At 43.9% G+C, this 16,504-nt stretch overlaps 1 protein-coding gene across 1 annotated transcript in view; it reads left to right on the forward strand.

Moving 5' to 3' along the window:
• srrm3 (serine/arginine repetitive matrix 3) overlaps positions 1 to 16,504 on the forward strand; it is a 100,975-nt gene that overhangs the window by 62,803 nt on the left and 21,668 nt on the right. The window contains exons 4-6 of the mRNA XM_008286353.1: positions 11,765 to 11,866; positions 14,072 to 14,152; positions 14,663 to 14,731. Coding sequence (XP_008284575.1) covers positions 11,765 to 11,866; positions 14,072 to 14,152; positions 14,663 to 14,731 — 252 coding nt within the window. The remainder of the gene's footprint in view (positions 1 to 11,764; positions 11,867 to 14,071; positions 14,153 to 14,662; positions 14,732 to 16,504) is intronic.

Raw genomic sequence — 16,504 nt, forward strand, 5'->3', positions numbered from 1 at the left:
TAAGCAAAAAAGAAAAGTGTAAACACAGCAGAAATATGCTGGACATCTTAGATCCCTCAGAGCAGCCTCCGTTTGCTGCAATAGCAGCTTTACACCCTCTCCCTTCTCTCAGCCAGCCTCATAAGGTCCCACATATTGTGTTTCTTGGCCCAAACAGCTCTCTTTCTCTCCTTGGCCTCCCTCAGTCGTGGTGTCTTTGCAGCAGTTCCACCACAGAGGCCTGATTCACGCAGTCTCCTCCTAGCCGATGATGTGGAGATGTGTCTGCTGCTTGAACTCTGGGAGGCATTGATGTGGGCTCTAATCTAACATTCTGGTAACTCTAATGAACTTCTCCTCTCTGCTCGTCCTTTCCTCGGGCGGTGCTCATGAGAACCGGTTTCATCAGAGTGTTTGATGATGTGACTTGAAGAAACTTTCAGAGCTCTTGAAATTTCCCAAACTGACTGACCTTCATGTCTCGAAGCTAATGACGGACCGCTGTTTCTCTTTACTTAGCTGAGCGGTTCTCGCTGTGACAGCCGACTGCAGCAGCTGAATACGAGTGTTTGCTGTATGTCAACACAACATGGACACAACACAACCGATGGTCTCACACACATAATAATTCTGTGTGTCGACCACAGAGGCTTTTTTGTGTGTGTGTTTTTTTTTTCCAACTGAAAAGGCGCTCAGCCGGGAGCAGCTGTTTTTCATATTATTATTATTGTGGTAGTTTCAGGATGCTATCTGATGGAGACATGGATGCTCAGTGACCAGCAGCATTAACTTCTTCTCCACTGTTGTTTAGCTTTTGTTCAGTGTTTTCACAAGTAAAATATGACATTTAGCCGGTATATTACACTGTTGCCCATAAAGTTGGAACAAATTTTTTTTTTTTACCTCTTCTCATGAAATCCATCCATTCATTATCTATACACCACTTAATCCTCACTAGGGTGGGGCTGGAGTCTATCCCAGCTGACTCAGGGTGAAGGCAAGGGACATACAAGGCAACACCGAGAGACGGACAATTTAGAATCACCAATTAACCCAATTTTGGACTGTGTGGGAGGAAGCCAGAGAACCTGGAGAGAACCCACGCTGCACGGGGAGAACATGCAAACTCCACACAGAAAGATCCCAGGTGTCCTCACCAGGATGCAAACCGGCAACCTTCTAACTGCGAGGCACAGTGCTAACCACCTTGCAGCCCTCTTCTCATGAAATGATTGTGACAATGTGATTCATTCTTGACAGATAAAGCGTATATCTTCTTAAAACGTTATTGGTATCGCAGTATACATACAATAAATATCACAGTAAAAATTAAACTGCTTACCACTTAAACTAAATTGGGGGTATTAAGCAATAGCATTAAGGGTTTTGTTTCAGTTTTTCGAGGGGATTTCATGCATGAGAATGTCCAATATTACTCTTTCAAATGTCACTCAGTCACTAATATTGAGTCTGGCCACCCCTGACACGGATCAATGCGTTAAGACATGGTGGCATCCTGTCCACCAGCTGGTTGATGGTGTCAGTAGGCAGGACGTCCCACTCTTTAGTCAGACCCTGAAGACAGAATTTGCTTCACCTGGTAACTGGGACTCAGTATGAAATCATTGCATCTGGTCAGAACTGATGTGTAGAAATAGAAATAATAAGAGGAATGTGTCTGAAAACACTGTATTTGTCCTGCCCTTCCTCCACTGTGATTGGACAGCTGGGGACAATGTGACAGTGAGCAGCATTTTACCCTAAAGTTGAGCATTTTTTAGCTCTTGGCAAACAGAAAGAAACTCCAAGTGCACCACGCTCAGCTCCAGACCCTCAGCGCTTCATCATACTGCCTCAGGTTTTACCATAGTGTAAATATGTGGAGCTCTTATTGTAGAAGAATGCATTCTGAGGTCAGGTTGAGCTGAAGATTGGCTCTTACGGTGCTAAATTTATACTCAAAGAATGTTTATATAGTAAAAGATCTACAGCATCAATAAAGAAAAACAGCGGCTTAGACTGTAGACGTGCTTTCTGAAGGAGGTCTGAATGAAAGTTTGTTTGACGTGTCAGCGAAGGCAACGTGAAAGCTATTTGCAAAAATCTGAGACGCTCCCTTTGATCATCTGCATGCACTTCTGAGATATTCCCTAACTCGAAACGCCACCTGTGGAACATTAGCGAAGCTTTATTATGCTTGCATTCCGCAATTAATCTGGTGAAAGCTGATGAAATTAATGAATATTTAAACTATTTGTCTTTTTAGCCTGGAGCCTCTTTGTTTACACCTCTGGCACATCTGCCTGGTGAAAAAAAAAAAAAAATCATCCTAGTTTGATGCTGAAGAAACTGAAGGCTGCCTTTATATTATTCTAACAGCCACAGTAAAGAGTGCACTCCGGTGATTGCGGCAGGGTCTGTGTGATGTCTGTGTGCTCAGATTGCTTGTGGTGAATTGTGTCAGTCGGGTCAGAGAGAGAGGGGCTGAAAATTCTGATGCATTTCATATCTGTTTTTTTTTTTTTCCAGAGTATTATCTGAGCATATCCAAATAACACATTTGTATTCTTTTAAACCTCACCTTGCTCTACGCTCACACACTCATTTATTAAACATCTCAAAAAGTTTGGTATTCTTGATGACAAATTCATCACAAAATGAATGCAAATGTGTGGGTTTTTTTTTAAATAAACAAATCTAATAAAACTAGACAGCAATAAATATCAATTGCAAACAAATTGATTTTAAAAGAGGTTATGAGAAATGGCCTGCCACTCTAATAATGTCCTCAGGCGGCGGATCCGAAAGAATGTGGACCGTAATTGCGAAAGTGTAATACATTTTAATTTGAATCCTTGACTTCTGACTGCCGGTGCCTTTATCTGAACACACAGGGAATGGTTAAACCCACTGCTTTGAATATAATCAAGAGCATTTTAAACTCTATTCTAAACTCTGCTGGAAGCCAATGAGGCGAAGATTGGCATGATAATTGTCAATTTGTTTAGCGTTAAGCCTCGTTCAGGCTCTGAGCACGAGATGGGAGGGAGACGGGCTCGTCTAGATGGAATTGAAGCAATCAAAATGAATTAATGTGTGTGTAGTCTCCATCCAGATCACAGATAGGCTCGCGACGGCCCCGGCCCTGAAAAAACACGAGAAGCAGGACACAACAGCAGGATGTAGGCGTGGCGGTCGTCCTGAGTCAGTCCATCATACCGAACGTATGAGTGATTGAGCGAGGCGGCGCGGTGGTGGCGACCTGACCTGCTGTCTGTGAACTAATGACTGGTAATGACGCTGATGCTTCCTGTCTCACAGACACGACTAATGATATCTCCCTCCTCTGCACCTCAGCTGGTGTCTGACATTTCACCAGACCGTGCGTGAAGTGAGGCGGACAGGAGGAGGGAGAGGCTTATGTACAGTAGGACGAGCGTAATAAACGTTTATGGCCCGCAGAAAGCAAACTATAAAGAAAGCTTTGTTTTTGCTTTTCACATTAGTTCACTCTCAAGGGCACTTCTGAGTCAGGTCAATTTAAGGATGTCAGCGCTTGCCTCAAATTCTGCAACATTCCCTCTGCAGAAAGGCCTTGATGTGGAAAATTGAAGAAGCTTGTAATTTGCAGGGTTGTTATCCTCCCACTCCTCCTCCTCCTCCTCATCCTCTCCACTCACCCAGGCCTTCAACACACACACACACACACACACACACACACACACACACACACACACCTCTGTCTGAGGTAATCTAAGCCCCTGAGTGAAATACCTGAATCTGAAAAATTATAGCGAGCACGCCTTAATTAATCTGCAGGTTGACCCCCTTGATACTTCCTGCCACCAATAGGAAGCAAGTCTGAAATCCAGTGCATTGGAGGAGACCCTCACCTTCATCACTGCGATACAAAACACATTCATGTTCTCCTCGTGGTGAGCTTCTCCTCCAGCACCGCCTCTGTTCAGTTGTTTAGTACCTGCACGAGTAACAACATCCCCGTCAGCCTCGGCTCTCCTAAACGTCTGTGTGCTCATTAGGAAATGATGTGCTGAACTAAGAAGGTTAACATGATAAACACACCATGTCATCGTGAGCGTGTTGGGATGCTAGCGTTAGCAACACTGTGATGAATCCTGACAGAGCCACTAATCAGATAGTTTGACTGAAATTCTTTTTAAGTTTTAGCCTTTGTTCAGTAGGAAAGCCAAGAGATAGACAGGAAGGTGGGGGAGAAGAATGGGGAAAGGACATGCAGGAATGTTTGTGAAGATACTCAGTCATCCAAGTCATCATGGTAGTTCTGGGTAGATTAATGGTAGCAACTGGACTTGCTTGAGTTCCTTGAAGACGTTCCACCTCTCATCCAAGAGGCTTCATTAGCTCTGACTGACTAGTTGGGAGTTCCAGATACTGATATCCGAAAGGAGCCATTGCTACAGTTAATCTACCAGAAGGGCCATGAGCGGGACTCGAACCCTCTGCGTTGGGGATTATAGCCCCTAAACATAGGATGCCAGCTCAAGCAGTTGAACTATCGCGGCGCCCTGACTGAAAATTAAGAGTTCAATGGGACACGCATGGAGCCTTATTTAGAAAAGGAAGAATGAATGTTGTAAGTTAAAGTAACACAACCTGTAATGTGAAGTTATTTAAGAAGTTGATGCGCAATAAAAGTCCCGTCATTTATACATCCAAATCAATTCATCGTCTTGTGATTTAACTAGTCTGACTCACTAGATCTAGACTACAATCATAAGTCAGTCCGCCTCTCTTTCTCCTGTCCTTCCACTCTCCGTTTGTTAACATTTTCACAATTCCATTTGCAATGCGACAAAAAAAACAAGAATCTCCAAACCGCAGCCAACGCACTAAAAGTTTTAAAGCAGATTTGAATGGTGCACTGAGGAAGGCCTGCAGGCTTCTTTTGGTGAATTAGTCATTTTAATGGCCGCACTCGCCTCCCTGCGTGCAAATGTTCCACAAAAACAAGTTCCTTCCATCACTATTTTGCAGAAGCACTGTAGCGTCCTGTTCTCTACCCAAGACGATAGCGAGAGTAGAAGAAACACAAACAAGCCAGAGTTTCTTTCCCCTATAGGCAGCACTAATAAGGCGGCGTCAGACCGTTCTTCAGCGCTGTGGAGAGAGGCTTGACGAAGCAAAACTAGGTACAAAGCGATGCTACACGACTTCGAGCAACAGCAGATCTACATACATATAGATATGTAAATCTGCTAAATGACTTGTGGCGCCATTACGTCCCAAAACACGCTGCTGCCTTCGGTGTGTTTGACTTCGCTCAGCTGGGAGGTTTTATTCAGATGGCGTCTTTTCCACAGAGACTAGTGCTATTGACAGGCTGGGCCCCTCAGCTGCACCTTAATACTCTTATACACTGGCAATAAACAGCCAGCAGTAAGCATGGATGTGCTGGCTCATAACTCTGTTTACCGGTGTCCAACATTGATTTCCTCCAGAATGGATGGGAACACGGAGCGAGAGAAGGAATGCAGTGTGTAAAGCCTCCCAGAGCCTTTCGGGCTTACAGCAAGAGAGAGAGACTGACCCTGGGATCCAACATACTGGTTCAATACCTGATGAAATACCCGACCGCAGAAACAGAAATATATCTCGTTTGAGTCGAAGTGGATCGACCATTCGACTTGCTAATCGTTGGGCGTCCACGACATCAAGGCTGATCACAGATAGATCGGCTCGGTTTAAGCCCCGCCACAGTCAATCCTTCATCTTAATATAGCCACTTTAAAGCAGCTGCTATGCTCGGCCCCACCCCCACGATGAGGAGGAATCAATCCCACCAGCCTCCTCCCAAAACAACAGACTATAACTCTGCAGCAATAGAAATATATCTGAGTGTTTAGTGGCAGAGCGGCTGTCTGAGAGAGGATATGAATGAGCTGCACTAGTCGCTGCTGCAGCCCTGAGCAGGGCCTTGGCTACAGTCCATCACCGCTGGGTCCCAGGGACAGATCTGAGTTAGGGAGCCTCTTACCTCACCAGGGCAGCATTAAGCAGGCGAGCACTCGCTCATCTGCCAACCAGGGACGCTGTCTGGACCGGACAGATAGCTCCTGCATATTGTAACATGGCATTTGTTAAGCGATTAGAGCGAGGGTGGGGAGTTGGTTGATTCATCGCTAATGACTGAGCGCGGGGAACACCAGATAGTTTAAATTGTTGTTAATTGCTCTTTTTGGCAGCGTTCTTCAGGCCTACGGGGACACTTGGGAAAAAGGCACAAAGACTGGCAGCTAAAATGCACTATTTGGTTTTTAAAAGGCAGAATTATTGTAAATGCAAAGGTCTCATCTTCTTATGAATCTTCCAAGTTATTTTGGTTTTTGTGTCCTTGGTGCTTTAAAATAAAATCAGAAAACAGACTTCTCCTGAGTGTGTCAGCACAAACACGGCTTTGGTTTCAGAAATAAAGTATCTGAACGGCATTACTGGCATTTCATACGTTCATGTTAAAATGAAACGGTTGCTTCATACTTTGCAGATTAATGGTGATTTAATCAAATTACAACACATTTCAGTTTTGTTTATGTGAAACCTCAAACTTTGTGATGGTTGAATGATGCATCTTCACTACAAAACACCAAACACTTCTGTTTGCTTGATGTTCAATGACATCTCTTTAGAACAATAATGATTGGAAGAAATATATTCAGAACAAATATTTAAACACAGCATGTAATATTTTCAATAAAGTCTTTTTACCATCGAGGAATCAGTGCTGGTTTTCTAACACAAAAGTAGTTGAAGGTGGTGGATATGTTGGACCAGCATCCACAATGTCAACAGCTTGTTCTCGTCTGCCTCTTGTCATCTGTGGCATTGCGTCATTTGAATTAAAGTGACCTCTTATATTCCCTGACCAGGTGTTCAAAGTGACACCTGACTCGGGTGTGAACTCGGGTCAAGAAGTTGTCACCATGGGATGACTTTTAACATTTTCTCGAAGTAAGAAATGAAGATCATTTGCAGGCTGCATTTAAATTTTTGTTTTGTGTTGATTAAACCGATGTTCATACCTCTGCTGAGAAGTTGGCAAGCTGCAAGGTGGCACAGTGGGTAGAAGGTCGCAGGTTCACGTCCTGGTGGGGGCACCCGGGATCTTTCTGTGTAGAGTTTGCATGTTCTCCCCGTGCAGCGTGGGTTCTCTCCAGGTTCTCCAGCTTCCTCCCACAGTTCAAAAACATGTTGATGTTAATTGGTGATTCTAAATTGTCCATAGGTGTGAATATGAGTGTGCTTGGTTGTCTGTCTCTAAGTGTAGCCCTGTGATAGACTGGTTACCTGTCCAGGGTGTCCCCCTAAGTCAGCTGGGATAGACTCCAGTCCCCCTGCAACCCTAGTGAGGATGAAGCGGTGTATAGATGATGGATGGATGGATGAGAAGTTGGCCCTGAGTTTTGTCTGCAGGCTTCTGCTTGGAGCTCCAGCACAACCTCAGTCTGTCAGACGCTCAAGCTGTAGCCGGTATTTACTCTGAGACGGACAATCCAAGTTTCCTTGTCAGGATTTTACCAACTACACAGAGTCTAAAAAGGGTTTTAGTGAGTACCTTTAACTAGAAAGTCATATATTTGAACTGCAGTGTTTTGTGTGTTTGTGCGTCTTCTCGGCTCAAAACTCAAAAATGAGACATTCTGCCTTTTTGCAATTATAAAATGAGCATCATCAAATTGCAGTGTAGCCTTTATGTGGGGTTATACCCACTCACAGTTTTAAACTTAACGGTGTCTAACCAGTGACAGACAGATTAAATGTCATTGGGAGATAATTGGTAGCTAACAGGTGCGACACCGGGCCGGTCTGCACCTGCTGCTGGGGCCCGACTATCTACCGCAGCTAATAAGTCATTCTCCATGGTGCAGAGCTGCTCTTCCATTCAGGAGGCCTTGCCTTCAATGCTACCAACAGACTCCTTTCATTACAGACACCATTATGGCTAAAGGGAGCAGAGGAAGAACTAAAAATGTGGCCCGCTGAGCTGGAGATGCAGAGGGAGAGACCGATGATAAACGCAGCACTTAACTGCACTTTAACTTTATTTTTCGTCCATCTGTTTTTTTTTGTTGTTGTTGTTTTGATTACCTAAGGAGATTTATTTGGTTGAAGCATTTTTTTTAAAGATCTACGTCAGCAAACAGACGAGGCAGATGTTCGTTTAAGTTCAGCGGTTCTGTGTCTCGATTGTTATTACATTTATATCATCATGTTTTATCAGTGGCAACAAAAAAAAGAGGAGAAAAAAACCCCCAAACAAAACAACATGTTATTAGCATTATGTATCAGCCACCAGCCGCCCTGCTCATCAACCGCTGAGACGCCCGTATCAGTCGACCACCATCTCTTGAGTCAAACAGCTGTGGAACACCCACTCTGCCTGCAGTCGCTCTGCTTTCCCAGACTGTTGTTTTCGTTGCTCCACTTCCAATTAACATGATTTTTTTGTAATGCATGTTTATTCATCAGAGCGAGCGCTGCAGTGTGTTTGTGTTTTGCCGTGTGTGTGCGTGCAAGAAAAAAAAAACGGCCTGTCATTGTGAAGCAAGGTTATTCTGCTGGTGCCTTGGCTTCCCCGCTGTGCCCAGTGGTGCTCAGCCAATTAAGGGCTCTGTTGCCTCGTGTCTTCCTAACAAACAGCCAGGTCTGTTCCCTGTTCGAATCCGCCCCGCTCTCTCCTTCCACATACTTAACACCACTTATTTTTTTTTTCTCCTACATAATTCCTCCTCTCTATACCGATCTGTTGTGTAATTTCCACTGATGCGCTGCTGTTTGATCTCCCCAACTCAAGAAGCTCTATCGGTTGCTTTGTTAAGTCGTTTCCGTGTGATGTTTCTTCGCCCTCTTCATCTCATTACTTCTGCCTGTTTTCATCTCTCTCCTGTAATTGAGGTTTGCATGGTCAGTCATCGAGATTATGTCTCCGTCTTCATCGGTCTAATCCAGATAACCTCTGCGGTATTCTCTGCATATCTGTGCAAAAAAAAAAAAACAAATACCAGAAAGCCCAAAGCGTGACATGCTGCTGAGTTTGTAACAATCCTGAAACGTGACAAGGTCAGAGAGGTGCGACAGCGTGAGGGGAAAAACAATCAGCGTGGCGGGTGTTGTTGGGTTTTTTTTATCGGTCTCTTAAGCCCTCGTGAAGCCGGCAAGGTCAGATTTGGTGGATCAGAGGAGGCCACATAAGAGGGAAGGGGGCAGTGGGGCAGGGAGGATTAGGGAGGAGGCTGCAGCCATCTGTCAGCATATATACGATACAGTACGTGTGAGAAACAAGTGGGAAGATATGAATCCCACAAGCTGAGCTGCAACAGTGTGAGAGCTGATGATATTCACACTGCTGGGGTGACGGAAAATTACAAATGTCAGTATAGGAATGAAGTCACGGAAAAGTTTGAGAGTAGCACATACTTGAATTTTTTATTTTTTTTACCCAAGTTAGATCATAACATCAAATGAGTAGGTGGAATGATTTTAACTCCGCCAGCGCCGGTCGTCGAGCCTGTCAGTACATTCTGATATGTTTTTCAGATGTGAATTGTGCAGCGGCAGAAACGTACTGGATTGGCATGAATCGCTGTGCAAATAAGCGTGGTTTGTAGCAGATCGATACCACTGACTCCAGTGATCCCGTTTATCCTCCAGCACCAGCAGCAAGACGGCGTTTATGATTTTTAGTGAAACTATTGAATGAATAAACATGAACATTTGGTGCACTCGCTGGCCCTCCAGATGAATTATATTATAACCTCTCCTGACTGCCCGTCCGGCGCTATCAGCAGGTCGAAGATCTCTGTCGGACTCTGGTTACAAGACCTTTATTGTTAATATTGTCCTGTATACATATTAAGTATTGCTGCAGGACAGGAGGTCTGCTCATGGAAACATGGAGGCAGCAGGTTGGGGGTAGAAGAGGGGCCCACAGAGGCCCAGAGGCCCCTTAATAGTTTAAGCCGGCCATGCGCGTCAAACTAATGACATATTTCTATCAGCCGCAGCTTTACTTTGTGTTTAGCACTAATTAGCAAAAGGCAGCGTTTGAACTAAACTGATAAATTACCAAAGTAAATGTCCTCATGACTGATACGTTACAAGAAACTGCAATTCAAAATTTTCAAGAGCCCGTATTCTGCTTTTTGGGTTTTCTATTTTCTTTTATGTAGCAACTCATTTGTTTTTTGTTTTTTTTGGACACGCCAAAGAGAGTTCTTCCCTCCTACAGAAAACTTTACTCCTGATCTGCCTCAAACACCTCGTTTGAAGTCCAGGCTTCTCTTCCGTTATTTATTGACATCATCGTGTAACACACCTGCCTCCCAGTTCGTCAAACAAAGAGTGAGCAGCTGCCTTGTTGGCATCTGCCTCTACTAGGACGACATTTTCTTATACAATTATAAACCTGTGCACGTGGGCTCTTTAAACTGTAAATTAGGTTTTAGATTCTTTAGAAACTGTGTCTCAGTGCATAGTTTGTTCTCTACCGTTGACCATAAAGTTGGAATAATTTTTGTTTTCAGACACATTCCTTTTTTCATTTCTATTTCTACACATCAGTTATCACTTCTGACCAGGTGCAGTGATCACATACTGAGTCCCAGTTACCAGGTGAAACCAATTCTGACTTTGGGATCTGACTAAAGACTGGGACGTCCTGCCCATTGACACCATCAACCAGCTGGTGGACAGTATGCCATCATGTCTTAATGCTTTGATCCATGTCAGGGTGGCCTGACTCAATATATTTGAAGGAGTAATATTGGACATTCTTATGCATGAAATCCCCTCGAAAATTGAAATAAAACCCTTAATCCTCTTGTTTAATACCCCCAATTTAGTTTAATCCTGAATGCAGTTTGTAAAAGTTAATTGTGGTTTAATTTTTACTGTGTATTGTATGTATACTGTGATATCAATAAAGTTTTGAGAAGATATACACTTTATCTGTCAAGAATAAATTCATGAGAAGAGGTAAAAAAAAATATTTTTATTCCAACTTTATGGGCATCAGTGTTTTAACTGTAAAATGCTTCATATGTATGCTGGTCACAGTGAAGAGAAAAAAAAAGGCTATAGGCTAATATGTTTTCAGATCTTTTCCACTCTTAAATATTGATCAGTATCAGCTTTAAAATTCCAGCATGAGTTGGACCGTCGTTAGCAGGGTTTGCTCAGACTGTTTACTCCTGTTTCCTGAGTTGCTGTCATGCTATGAGTGATTGCACCGCCGAGCGTCAGCATCAGTGCTGTCTGCTGTGAATCTGAGGGAGCAGGATGCCTCGGCTCCCGGCTGCCTCCCATCCAAGCAGCCTGCTGCTATCCATTATCCACCTGCTATTAATTCATCACACGGCTAAATAGAGTGGGCTGTAGCCTAAAACATGGGGAAGGGTTAGCATTATGATGTGATTAATATAGTCTAGTTGGCTAACTAGCATCATTTATTGTCTTAGACTGGAATAATCAGACTTTAAGGCTGACGTTGCTCCGTTTCTCCTCATCGATCTGTCTGCACTCCGCTGATGAAGACGCGACTCATTCAGATGCCTGTAAAAAATCAGCTCCTGTATTGTTTCCCCCCCTCTGTAGTGTCTGTGGTTGCCATGGTCACACAGCAGGCTGCAGCTGGAAAAGTTGAACCGCCGGGAACCTCGGTACAGACGCGCTGCCGTCTGTCTGCGGATTGTCGCTGAAAACAACTCAGAAACACTCTTGACCTCGTCGTCGTCGACTCTTGTGTTTTCAGGGTCAACCACCTGCACTACCAGGCTGATGAGTATGGAGAGGACCCTGAAGTGGTCGCTTATGAAGATGGAGACTATGACCATGACTACCACAGTGACAACAGGTAGGCTGAAGCTTGTTTAAACACACACACAGTTCAGCCACAATATACGAGGCGCGTCAGAAAAGTTCAAGGCCTGGTGTCGCAAAAGATATATTTCAAATCCAAACTACAAACTTCAGAGTAATCCTCCTGGAGTCTGACACACTTCCCCAGCCTTGTCTGCCGCCATGCACTCCTGGAAAGATTCTTCCGTCGTCACAGTCATCTTGATGTCGTCCACGTCTTCTAAACCTTGATGACCCCCTTGAGCTTGGGGAAGAGGAAATAACCCCACAGTAGCCAGGTGGGGTGAGAAGGGAGGTTGCACCAGTATGGAGATGTTCTTCTCAGCCAGATGCTCAGGGAGTTGTGAGCAGGTTGTCATGGTGAAGCAGCCATGACTACAATTCTCGCCTCTTCTGAACGAAGCGAACGCCGCAGGATCTCTTTCAGACGTGCTGGTTGATCGTCTGAAGGGGAAAACTCGCTCGTAGTTTGTAGTTTGGGTTTGAAATATATCTTTTGTGACACCAGTCCTGGAACTTCTCTGACACACCTGGTACACACCAAATTTTGATCTACAGTGAATTTTTATTTGACTGTTAAGTTTATCGTGGCTGGAAATGACATTAACTAGTGACAGAAGATGGTAAGACAGTGTGTTTGAAATGTTAATGATAAGTTTTACCTATATCTACCTTTTGTCTTTACATTTTTAATTAAATACATTTTTATCTAAATTGTGAAATGCGACTTCTTCACTCCTCCAAATGGCTCTGGCAATTTCTATGTTTAGAGCTTGATTTCACGGTCTGTCACTGACGGGGAGCTGCGCATTGTGGCTGCTCACAGAGACTATAAAACTATATCAAAGTGTTTTTCAGTGCCAGTGGCCACAGTCCAAAGCATCATCAAAAAGTACAAGAAGTTTCACACAGAAAAACCTCACAGGGCGTAGCAGGAAGCCAAAACAGAACCCTGCCATCCTGATGAATCGGAGCAATTCCGGGACCGACAACAACACCGACACTCTGAACGGGGCTGATCTCCGCAGACACCGACCAAAGAGGACTCCACTTCTCCGTGACAGACACGCAAAGCCTCACCTGGACAAAGAAGAAAGCTGCTGCTCATCAGCTCCGCGGTCAGATGAGGTGAAAACAGAGTTGTTTGAACACAGGGAGGCGACTTTTGTTTGATGAAAGAAAGCAGAAGCATTCAACCCCAAGAACATCATCCCGCGGTCAAGCATGGTGGGACAAACCTAATGCCCCGGGGTTGTTTTTCAGCTGATAGACCGGGCAACCTTGTCAGAGTAAACAGCATCATGAGAGAAGAGAATGGCATTAATGATTGTGGAGGAAAACATCAGACAGCCGGCAGGAAGCCTTGTCCTTGGGTAGCACTGGACTGTCTGACAACACAGTGGCCTGAAAGTGGTGAAGAAACGGAAAACACAAAACTAAAGAAGATGTTGAAGTCCAGACCTGAATCCCATCGAGGATCTGTGAGGGGGGGGGCGCCGAAGGCCAGAGTCATCATCACAAAGAGGAGCTAAATCCCTGTGGAGACACGCAGGGAGCTCGTTAGCAAGAAGATGTGTGATTGTTGTGGTGGCAAATAAAGGCTTTGCTGCTGATTACAGAGAAAGAGTCGGGACAGTGGTGGCATTTTTAGAAAAAACAGAAATAGTTTATACATCATCAAGGTTTCCAACACAAACACGTCTTACTGTCCTACAGCTGTCACACCTCAAAGTGATGAATTCAATCAGCCTTCTATCCGTTATCTCCCTCACATGGCCTCTGGGTGTGTCTTCTGATAAAACACCAGGACAAAACTGATCTCAGGATAAAAACTGACACAGTGGTTTCATGAACGTGGACGCACAGGCCCGATAATATTTGTGTTTGAAAGCCAGAGTGCAGATGGTCATTTCGAGTGTGCCCTCTGCATGTGCCACTTCACAGACGAGATTAAGTGTAATTTCCTCCAAACGATTTCTTGTTTCCATGGTGAGATGTATCGCACAAGTCTTGCGTTATTGCCGAATGGGTTGAGGAAATGAGAAAATATATCCTTATCGTGTTGTTATCGGCACAGCAGCAAATAACTATAATCAGAAATTGAAAACTGAAATGATTATAATAACAATCTCTTGTAAATGATTTCTGCCTCTCTCACGCTCTCCCTCCTGTTCGCTCTCTCTTCCTGCGGCCAATTCAGAGTGAAGAGGAAATCAAGCAGCTCTCCATCCCCTCGTCCAAAGAAGAGGAAGAAGAAGAAATCTGGCCGTCGAAGGAGTCGGTGAGTGGAAACGGCTTCCACTGATGAAGTGGTCGATTTTCCTCCTCCTCCTTCTTCTTCTTCTTTTTTTCTTCTTAGCCCCGCTGACAGAATAATTACACTGTTTTTGTGAAACAGAATTCCAATTATTTTGGTGTGAATATTTCAAACGAGCCATCAGATACTGTGGAGAGCGGGAGGGGAGTGATTAGTACGTTCTCATCTTCCATTTTCTTTTGACAAGGTCAGCAAAAGAAGGAGAGAGAAAGCGAGCGGGAGAGGGATATAGGTGTGAGAGCGAAGACTGAATGAGAGGAGAATGGCAGAGGGGATGAATGGAGCTGGGGACAAAGAGAGCCGAGAGAGAAATCAGCCGGGCCCCGATATAAGATGACACCTTTGCTAACAATGCTCCTCTCTGAAGTGTAATGTAATGCAACATAATGATGAGCGAAGAGCCAGGACTTAGCAGCGATCTGAGGCTCATTTTGCACTCACGGCATGCGTCCCTCTCCTTCTCTTCATCAATAGGTTTGGCAGCTCCTCGCCCACTCGCAGAGAGAAAAAGAAAAAGAGTGGGAAGAAACACAAGCGAGACAGGTGAGTGTGTCGTCACAAGTCAGAAACTCTGACTCTGGAGGGTTTGCCAACAGTTGCCCTCACGGTGATGGATGTTTAGAGAGTTTTAATGTCTCCCTGATCAAACACATGAATAAGCAGCTGCACAGTGAGGTGGATGGAGGAACATACTGCTGGGTTCTGTCACTGTGGGAAGTATTTCAGACTCTATATCATGGTTAGATTTGGCTCATGTACTTGTTTGCATCTTGCCAATTATTGTCAAGGGAGGAGGGAAAGATGAAAGGACAAAGAAGGGAAGAGAAAAGGAAGAATGAAAGGATACTGGACAGGAAAATACTGTGAGTCAGGGAAGAAGAGAAGGGATGAGGAGAGAGGAGAGGGAAAAGGAAAGACTAATTTAAAAAATATAAGAAGCTAATAATTTCTTTTTCAGGAAAGAGGAAAGGAGGAAAAATAGAATTCTAAGAAGAGATGAATCAAATAGTTAAGAGAAAGAAAGAGGTAGTGAAAGAAATAATGGAAAAACTAGAAGAAAAAAGTGGAGAAGATAGGATGAAGAAAAAGGAAAGACATATACAACAAAGGAGAGGTGAGAATTAAAGGAAGCCAGGATGAAGGAGGGAAAATAAGGCAGGATGGCATAGAAAGAAGAAGACAAAAAAAAAAGAGGGAAAATATGAAGAAAGGAGGAGGGAAGAAGGAAAAGAGGTGAGACATGATTTTAGAAAAGAAAAGACAAGATGAAAAGAGAGGAAAGAAAGCAGGAAAAGGAAGAAATAGTTGATGGACAAAAGTAGGAAGGGTGGAGAAAACGTGGAGAATGGGAAGTAAAGGAGGAAGAATTAAGGTGGAAAAAAGGGGCACAGATGGAAAGAAGGAAAAGAAAAGTTACAGGAAGAGAGAAGAAAAGGGAAGTGGGGAAAAAAAAGGATAGGGAAGAAGGAAAGGATGAGAGACTAAGAAACAGGAAGGGGAAAAAGAGGATTTCTTCTTTTCAATAAAAGTTTGAAAGGAAGAAAAAGAAAGAAGCAACTAAAACAGGAATAAACTGAAAAGGAGAAGGAAAGGAAGAGAGAAAGGAGGAGATAAGGGAGGAAAAAAGAAAGAGAAAGGAAAGACATAAATGAGAAAAGATGGAAAGAAAGCAGAAGGAAAGACAACCAGAAGGAAAAAGGGGGAAAGATAAAAAGCAAGAGGGACAGGGACTAAAAATTGAAAAAAGAATAAAAACAGGAGGGAGGGAAGGCAGAAAGGCAAAGTGGGAGAAAAGGAAGGAAAGATGTGGATAAAAGAAGAGAATAAAGAAAGATGAGATTCAGAGATGGGAAGAAAGAAGAAGAAATAAAAGAGGGAGAGACAGCGATAAAGAATAGAAAAAATGAAAACATGAAACGAAGAGATGAGATGGAAGGGAGAAAGAGAGAAGATGTAAAACAAAGGGGAGAAGGAAGTGGAGAGGGAACGCTGCAGAGCTGCAGACCAAAGATATGAGGGATGAAAATGAGAAGAGAAGGAAGAGAAGAGGAAGATGAGATGAAAGAAAGAAATGCAGAAGAAAGAAAGGAGGAGAGATTGGAAAGACATTAAGAAACAAAGAGAGAAGAAGAGACAGAGAGAGAGCAAAGAGCTCATCAACAACAACTTGTGCAGGGCCCTGGGATATCATAACGACAATAAGCAATTGTAGAGTGGTCTCCTCCTCCTCCCCCGTCTCCCTCCCCCCTGACTCGGGGGGAGGAGAGGCTCACTGTATTGCTCTAATAACCCAGCCTGAATGGGGGCGCACAACAT

Source organism: Stegastes partitus, unplaced genomic scaffold (genome assembly GCF_000690725.1).
Source record: "Stegastes partitus isolate 25-593 unplaced genomic scaffold, Stegastes_partitus-1.0.2 Scaffold451, whole genome shotgun sequence".
NCBI lineage: Eukaryota > Metazoa > Chordata > Actinopteri > Pomacentridae > Stegastes > Stegastes partitus.